This window comes from Trachurus japonicus, chromosome 22 (genome assembly GCF_045865225.1).
Source record: "Trachurus japonicus isolate A0001 chromosome 22, Traja_1.0".
Taxonomy (NCBI): domain Eukaryota; kingdom Metazoa; phylum Chordata; class Actinopteri; order Carangiformes; family Carangidae; genus Trachurus; species Trachurus japonicus.
This window is the reverse complement of record NC_140928.1, coordinates 14,364,721-14,373,449: the sequence shown is the minus strand read 5'-3', so window position 1 is coordinate 14,373,449 and position 8,729 is coordinate 14,364,721. Positions and strand designations below refer to the sequence as shown.

The 8,729-nt window shown below is 41.6% G+C and overlaps 2 protein-coding genes across 3 annotated transcripts in view; one reads left to right on the top strand and one right to left on the bottom strand.

Moving 5' to 3' along the window:
* Positions 1–681: 681 nt before the first annotated feature.
* Positions 682–8,096, top strand: slc25a29l (solute carrier family 25 member 29-like). Its single transcript, XM_085768395.1, has 4 exons — positions 682–1,051; positions 2,493–2,536; positions 3,566–3,649; positions 4,587–8,096. The coding sequence occupies exons 1-4, from the start codon at positions 1,018–1,020 to the stop codon at positions 5,355–5,357; spliced, it is 933 nt and encodes a 310-aa protein (XP_085624521.1). The 5' UTR covers positions 682–1,017; the 3' UTR covers positions 5,358–8,096.
* A 63-nt stretch (positions 8,097–8,159) lies between these two features.
* The window catches only part of fancm (FA complementation group M), a 37,392-nt gene continuing 36,822 nt past the window's right edge, over positions 8,160–8,729 (bottom strand). The window contains exons 24-25 of one of the 2 annotated variants that reach the window (XM_085768394.1): positions 8,529–8,675; positions 8,160–8,416 (exon numbers count right to left, since the gene is read on the bottom strand). In XM_085768394.1, the coding sequence (XP_085624520.1) occupies positions 8,549–8,675 (127 nt within the window). In that variant the 3' untranslated portion in view covers positions 8,160–8,416; positions 8,529–8,548. Of the gene's footprint in view, positions 8,676–8,729 lie in introns of both variants that reach the window. The other variant, XM_085768393.1, reaches the window with a different exon arrangement.

The window sequence follows — 8,729 nt, the reverse complement described above, 5'->3', positions numbered from 1 at the left end:
TGATATTCAAAATGAATCTGATTTGTTTAAGAGATCAGTTCGAGTGTTTTTGATATGACATGTGAATAAAAAACACAAGTGGCCCTAAGCCCCTTTTAATTCATTAAAGTAGCTGTCAGCAAAGAAGCCTTACAACCCTGGGCTATATGGACTAAAGCTCAGGGCCCCTTGGCTGTCACCCACTTTAACCTAAGGTGAGCCACTGTCATTTGCCAGTAAAGTATTAACTATGCAATGTAAACTATAGGTGAAAGATAATCCATTCTCTAAAGTTGTTTGAAAACTGCACTTCACTTCACATGACCTCCTAATGTTGTGTCCTACACTTTACACAATATACTGCACATGGCCTCCTGATCTGAGTGATCACCATGCCTCATTGGCCCCAGTTGGTTACACAGACAGAGTAGACACATGGTGCAAAATGCAAAAATGCTAAATGAGGACCACCGTGATAACAGTGTTGATTTTGACGGTGCATGGGGACGCTGAGCAGTGACTCTCCTCTGTGGCTCCGTCCTGCCGGAGCCAATGGGTGCGGGGGGCGGACAGCAGCCACTGGGAGTTGTCTACCTTCACATGCTCCCATTGGGCTGCCTTAAAAAGGCCAAACACACTGCTTCTCCTCTGCTCCCCGCCTCCTCCTCCTCCTCCTCCTGCTGCTGCAGCTCCCTGCACAGAAATAGAAAGGATTGGCAGAAAGAGCGCGTCTTGTAGTGAGAGAGTGAGGACACATCAGCACAATAAACCAGGCACACTTTGAACCGGTGATTATCAGTAACCACGGGATAAAGTTATCCTCCGCCTGCTCAGCATCATCAGCAGCCCCCAGAAAGAAGAAGAAGTGGGTAAACAGCTCGGCTGAACACCAAGCCGGGGTTTGTAAAGTAAAGTAGCAACTTCAAGACAGTGCTGTAAACAGAGTGCTGTCTTAAGGCTTGGTAACTAAGCTATTTTTTTTTTTTTTAATTAGCCGCCGGGTGAGTTTGATAAGTTTGAGAGTTTTTTTTGGAGGGAATGGCATTGGACTTCGCTGCAGGCTGCTTAGGAGGTAAGTAGTTAGCCACGTTAGCAGCCAGGTTATTAACACACTGGGGCTAACGACCACTAGCGTTAGCATTTAGCATTAGCAAGCTGCTTTTTCCTTTGGGCTGTTTCATCAGCAAGTGAAGCTGTAGTGATTTAGTCCCCGTCGCTACTGCTGCTGCTGCTGCTGCTGCTGCTGTTTCTGCCACTGCCACGTACGAGGAGCATCACAAACAAACAATAACGACAAGTTAAATACTCAAACTCCTAGCAGGGTGTTGATTTTATAAGAGTAATGGAAAAAACCCCAAACCCGGATGTATGATAAGTTGGTGAAGTTGAATTCCACACCTGTGTCTCACACACGGAGGAAACGGCAGTTGTCCTGTGAATTAAACCTCAGCACATCTTACAAACTCAGAATGAGAGAGAAATATCTCCTCTTTCTTCTTGTTTTAAAAGCAGCACTGTCAGTTATCACTATATTACCTTAATTATTAAGTGACAATGTCTCCTGTCCCGATGGCTCAAGTAAAAACATCTGTAAGGTACTCTCTCCATTCCACAGGAGGGAGTAGCCTTCCAGGGAAAAGACACACAAAAGCTGCCAGACTTCATGGTTTTTCTGTGTCAGTGGAGCTTGAAGCTTGCACATAGTTTTCACTTGAGTCTTATCCTAGACCCTTGGGAAGCTTGTCAGCTGTTTTGTCTTCAGCCAAGGTCAGGTCCTCCCAACCACGAGAACCTCACTGACCCCAGAGAGAGGCAGATTGAGGCCCTGGTGTGATAAAAGCCCACAGTCATATCATCTTTACTGTTGCAGGCAGGGTGTTCATTTTAAACAACCAGAGCCTCATTGAAATAGTCTGATATACAGATATACAGCAGGACAGTCCAATTGTGTGCTCACTAGTCACCGCTATTTTAACCTAAAACTATTCCGATTCACCCCACCACTGCTTTGGACGACTTTTTCATTCACTGATTCATACATGCCAAAGTAAATACCAAAGCAAGTTTATCATCACCTCTGAATGTGAATATGAGATCTGTGTATTACAATGAACAACCTTTCAAATATTACATTTATAATTTAGAGATAATCACATTTACACTAACAGATATTTTACAGCGACGTATAATCAGGTACCACTGATGATCCTGGGCTAGTAAGTCCCAATAACACATGGTCAGAAGTTGCTGTATAATGGATTTTCGGCTTCTTGGCAGAAGTCAAGGACAGCAGACTGCTGAGCTGACGTCAGTGGATGCAGTGCAGTGACTAGCTGATAAATGTCACGATAGACAGGCTGTCCACTGTTGCAAGAAGAGCCACTTTGCTAACTGTAACTTTGCTGTAGCTGTAGTTCTACTAGCAGGTCAAGAAAACAATAACAGGTTTGATCTAAGAAGGTAACAAACAAAACTTTTAAAATAGAATTTGAAATTCTGTTTTATCTTTTCAGGCGCTGCTGGTGTTTTGGTCGGACATCCCTTTGACACTGTGAAGGTGGGTTTCTGTTCCATCTTTACCTCTATTTACTCATGTTAGGCAATGGCATGATCCAGGACGTGTGCTGTTTTGTAAGCCAGGCCACTGTGTTGGCAGCGTGAATTTGCATCAATTTAACCTAAAGTTACACTTGACTGAGCATGAGGAAAGGGCCATGAAGTTAATCTGGCCAAAAATGTATAGAACTACTACGTGCATGTAATTGTATGATCACATTTTCTGTTTCTATCCAACTAAACTGACTGATTGTCTTAAAAACTAAGCATTAAATGTATTTGTCAGCAAGCAATCATTGCATACAGTTCAGAGAGAGTCAAGCCACTAATTGATTAGAAACTCCAGCAATATTATTGCAGCCCATAGCTATTATATGCCTAGTTTTTATCATTAAAAGTAAATTGTGTTACGTGTAGATGAGTGAAAAATGTGATATTTATCAAATTAGTGTCATGTTGCAGAGTAATTGTGTTTTTTTCCTTAATCCACTGGACATCATTTTCAACTAACTCCGGTCATGCCAAAATATAGATATTAATTCTAACAACTTAAACTTCCTTTCACTCATTTGATGGAGCATGAAATTGTGTGAAGTTGCAGCGCACAGGGATGATGAATGGTTTTGGTTGTAGCTTGTGTGTACTTTGCTTTCATGTTGTGTCTCCCTGAGCTGGTGTGTGTTTTGGGAGCTGGGGGAGGCTGTCTTTAACAGCAACAGTGTCACTGTGTTGTAGATGAGAGAGAGAAATAAACAACCTCTCCATGGAAATATGACCTAGTAAGTATGGTCAAGGTCTTTCTTTCTCTCACCCAATGTCCTGTCTTGAGCTGTAGAAATGTAAAGCACATCAGACATTTTTATTTCTTTAGATACAATTTAATTCCCGGTTATTGTTCTGTTTTTTTCCCCCTCCCTTCTTCATGTTGTACTCCTTTAAGCATCCCAATATGTGGTTTTGTAGTTGTTGTGGTCCTGTTTGGCCTTATTACTCTGTCATAAACCCCTAACATGAGGTCTGTCATCCACAGGTGCGACTACAAGTCCAAAATGTGGACAAACCTCTGTACCGTGGGACGTATCACTGCTTCCAATCCATCATACGCCAGGAGTCGGTAAGCTTATGTTTGCTCCGTCTTTGTGATGCCTCATTGCCCCATTTTTCCCCACTTTATAGGAAATTATTGTTAGATTGCAGAAGCTTTTCACCATGTGCTCCTCACCGTGCCAGCGTGGAGAATGGCCGCCGTACTGACTTTCAGTCTCCAGTTACGGTCTCATCATCCGCCCTGGATCAGCCAGCGTGTTCCTAACATGGGGTGTTGGGGAGGTGAAAGGGGGTGGGGGTGTGTATCTGTTAGCCAGGGTGGGTGACGACCTTTTTTTTCCTGCGTGGGCTAAATAAAGATTTGTACATGGTGGCATTTGAGCTAGTGGAGTATGTTCAGTCCTAGTGAATTTCTTGTGGAAGCAGAAGACTGTATTTCTCAACAGCATCATTTTTGGTTTCTCAGCTTAATTTGAACGTTGGGTGATCATTTCTGGAGACTAAAATTGAGCAGTTAAGACGATGTTTAAGTGTTACCGTGTTTTTGTTCAGTATCGGTGTGGTTATGTAATTTTTTCTAGCATTCCAGTGATGCCTCTGTGACGGCTTTAGGGCTTAAAACTTGACATGAAAATGACTTGTTTCATCATAACTTAAAGCTTGCCTCAGTGTGCACACTGACATTTACAGTCATAATTTGTATACCAATACATTCAGTTTATTGAAAAAAAAAAAGAAGAAATAAAAGGGGGATGGACAGATTTTCATGGTTAACACTGCATTACTGTGGAAAAAAAACTGATTGGAGGAGCAATATTGAAACGTTTGCTTTCTTAGTTGAGAGCATCACAGGTCTACAGGAGTGAGCAGGTGCCAGATTGAAAATCCTCAGATAAATTAAAAATAATAAATCACAAAATTGGTACATACAAAGGGATGTGTACCTACTGTACTGTGGTCTGTTCTGACTAGTTGGTTCTAGTAACGTGTCTTTGTGTCTGTAGGCACTTGGTCTGTACAAAGGCATCGGCTCTCCAATGATGGGCCTGACCTTCATCAACGCCATAGTCTTTGGCGTGCAGGGCAATGCCATGCGCAAGCTGGGCTGCGACACACCACTCAACCAGTTCCTGGCTGGAGCCTCTGCCGGAGCCATCCAGTGTGTCATCTGCTGCCCGATGGAGCTGGCCAAGACGCGCATGCAGATGCAGGGGACGGGAGAGAAGAAGTCTAAGAAGAAGATGTACAAGAACTCCCTGGACTGTCTGGTGAGAATCTACAGGAGGGAGGGGATCCGAGGCATCAACCGAGGCATGGTGACCACGCTGCTGCGTGAGACGCCTGGTTTTGGCGTGTACTTTCTCACGTACGACGTGCTGACGCGCTCACTGGGCTGCGAGCCAGAAGACCCGTACATGATCCCCAAGCTGCTGTTCGCCGGCGGAATGTCGGGCATCGCCTCCTGGATCTCCACCTACCCCGTAGATGTGATAAAGTCGCGTCTGCAGGCGGACGGATCCGGCGTTGACAGGAAGTACAGCGGCATTATGGACTGTGTCAGACAGAGCTTGAAGAAAGAGGGGTGGAGGGTGTTCACACGCGGGCTCACATCCACTCTGCTCCGTGCGTTTCCGGTGAACGCCACCACGTTCGCCACCGTGACTCTATTTTTAATGTACATGCGTGAGGGAGAGGAGTGTAGCATCCAGGACTCGGAGCCACAGGCGGTCCAGCTGCAGCCGCTGCAGCCACAGACACAGCCGACCAGCATGTAAGCTGCTGTCCAGCAGTGAGCGTCACTACAGTCTTCAGCCGATCTGTTAGACTTCTCGCAGGTCTGTGATCCGTTGACTGGCATCCATAGTAACAAAGGTGAACTGACCCTAGGTGAGCTTCTGTCCACTGAGCTTCAGCCAAGTGACCACGTAGTATTTAAATAATATATATTTTAAGATAAAAATCTGCACTTGTATATATCTCTTTTTAAATGTCCCTGGTTTTTCTACACATTTTGTTGAGTTTTACGTAATTTAGGAAACTTGACGGTTACATGAGTTAGGTTACACTTCTCCCTAAAAGTCAGAGTATTAGAAACACTTTGTCTTTGATGCTGTGTTCATGTTACGCCAATGTACAGTACACCTGGAGGTCATTTCAGCAACTGGTCTCAACTATTATTACCAACAAGCCTGAACCTGTACTCACTCACAGATATCAATCACTTGCTGGTGGAAATTCATGCATTTGTGCTGTGCCTTTTTAAAGAATTGATCATGATTTGCAGATTTGATATTTTTAATTCAGTGGTGGTGGTTGACCAGTCAATAATACTCTCTTTATTGTGTTCAGGTCAAATCATCCCCTTCCCGTTTACCTGCACGTTAACACAGCATTTCAGCTTTGTGTTGTTACGGTTACAAGTAAAAAGAGAGCTTTATGAATATACGTGTACATTTGTGTAAATATGGTTGTATTCATTTTTTGAAGTTACAGCTGTGTTTGTAGTTTAACACTCCTATGAAAATTCATAGGAATTTATTATGAGTTGTGCTTGCTGCCTGACGTTTTAATCAAGTGTGAGGTTACAACTGTCTTGCTTAGTTGCTTTTATTTCAGTTCTCTGTCCACAAACCTTAGATCCTCAGATTCATAGTGAACGTTACAGGCCCAGATGTTGGCCCGTTGCAGTAGGACGAAACATAGTTTAGAAAAAGCCAGATTCAGGATGTGTAATGATTTCTTAAAAACGTGTAATTATTTGACACAATCTTTGTGTAAGAACCAGAACTGATGCAGTTTGTGACGTTGTCGTTTTGGACATTGTACAGGGTCCAAAGAAAGCACCTTACGGTATAATACGAAAATGGTTCATTATTTTTGAGGCAATCACATTTTTAAGTTACATTACACTCAGTAGATTTTATACTTTGTATTTAGCACTGATGTAAGAATCTGATGGAGTGTTGAGCAAAAGATTTTTTAAAATCCTAAATGTATTTTTTAAACCGTCCTCTGTCGCTACATGTGAAGCACAATCTTTATCAGGCTCCACATTAGACGTCAGTCATGAATCCAGTCATCTGTACCATTTAAAGGTAGAGGAAGTTAACAGCTCTTGCAGTGTGAACATTTACGGTAAAGATCCATTTTTTTGTCCCTGATCTAACTGCATATTTTGCCTCCTGTAACCTCTGTTTGTAGGTTTAAGGCAAAAAAACTGTACAACCTGTTTTCTAAATGATGATTAAATATTACCTAAATAGTCAACCAGAAATGAAACCAAACTTGTGATTATTTAATCATTTTTGTCTGTCTAAATATTTATGAACCTGACGTGATGATATTTTCAGACACACAACCGTTACTTTTATTGAGATAGTCACAAAGTCTAAAGCTTCAACACCAAAGGTAGAAGCTGTGTGTTTTTGCAAAAATGCTATTTTGTCGTAAAGCATCTAAATTTGAACTTTGATTATTTCTTTTAACAGACAAAATCTAAGACCCCTCAGTTCCATCGCTGCATTAACAAGAACAGGACTGTGTAATAGAGGACGCACAGACTGGCTCACAGAAATGTGACCTTTGTACTCTATCCCGTTATCAATTGCACAAGTGAAAACCTTTTACATTTTGCAGGTTTAAAATGTAAACTTGTATGTTAACCATGAGCAAACATCAACTGGCCTACAGGTGGCACAGATGTCAAAACTTATTTACTTGTACATCTTTGTGTCTACATTTGCAGATGTTAACTGCTGCTGCCTTTAACTTTTTTTTTTTTAGTTTAGACTGAGGCTGCAGGGTCAGATGTGCAAGTGTTAAACTAATTTACAGTCGTCCAAAAACGATGTACATACTGTGAATTTAATATTTTATGTTCTTATGTCATCCTTTTTAACTATGAACACTTCTCTGGGGCCCTCATTACAATTCACTACTTACATTTCAAGACAGTTCTCCACTTTGTAACGTTTATGTTTGGCTTGTTTGTCTTTAATGGTGAATGATACATGACTGCTGATATCTTTGTGAAAGGGATGCTTTAATTATCTAATGTTGCCTCTGTGTCAGTACTTGTCTATGTACAAAATCCTGTACCAAAGCCATGTGCCCACTCTGTATTTCTTTAAGAGAAGTGAAATAAAAGCCACTTTTTCTCATAACCTGAAGTACACAGATCTCACTTCTGCTAGCTTCTGCTAGAGTATGTTAAAAAAGACCATTAGACTTCTAAAACTTTAATGTTAACTCCAAGTATTCAGACCTCCCATAACCCTGAGCAGAATGAATGAATGATTGAATGAATCGAGTTTGCAACAGGTGTCGAGCCACATGTTCTTGTAGAAAGTAAAAGCCTGACCTCTAGTGGTTATGTGTAGAAATCACTCGCACATCCATGTTTTTCAATCACAAAAACTGACAGTCATATAGAAAAATGTGATTTTATTAAAGAAATTATAAATTTTTATTCCAAAGCACATTTAAAAACAAATGTGTTCATTATTGTTGCAAAACACTTACAATTATTCAAGTATCAATTATTAAGTTTTTATGATAAATGTTGTTCCATACTGTCTGAGAGGAGTAAAGCCAGTATGAGTCTCAAGGGAAACATGCACCCAAATGATTTTTTTTAAACAAAAACTGTCTGCTTCTGAGAAACCTGTTGTGTTATATACATAGTTCTCATATCAGGTTGAGTGGGGTTCCTCTTCAACTTGTGCAAAAAGGTTGCAGCCATATCCTGCGGCTCCTCTCCCATTGAGATACATCATCAGATTGAGCAGTTACTTTACATAGCAGAGTAACTGGTGACCTCTGGTCCCACATTAGACTGAAAACCGAAGGTGAAGGTGAAACAAAGGATAGATTGATGAAAAATGTAAATATAAAGTATGAAGTTGAAACTCCTGATAGAGATGGATTCGACCTTGTGGGATTCTTACAGTCTGTCTCTCCCAGGTTGTTAACTGGTTTTTCCTGCTTTGGAAGCATTCATGAGGAAGGAGTCACAGGAGTAGCGCAGGACACGATAGATCTCTTCAGCTCTGGAGTGACTCATACAGCCTCCTTTCTGGATGCCTTCAATAGAGCTGCAAGTGGAAACAAGCAAACAGGAGGAAATGAAATGTGCAAACAAGAGGGGG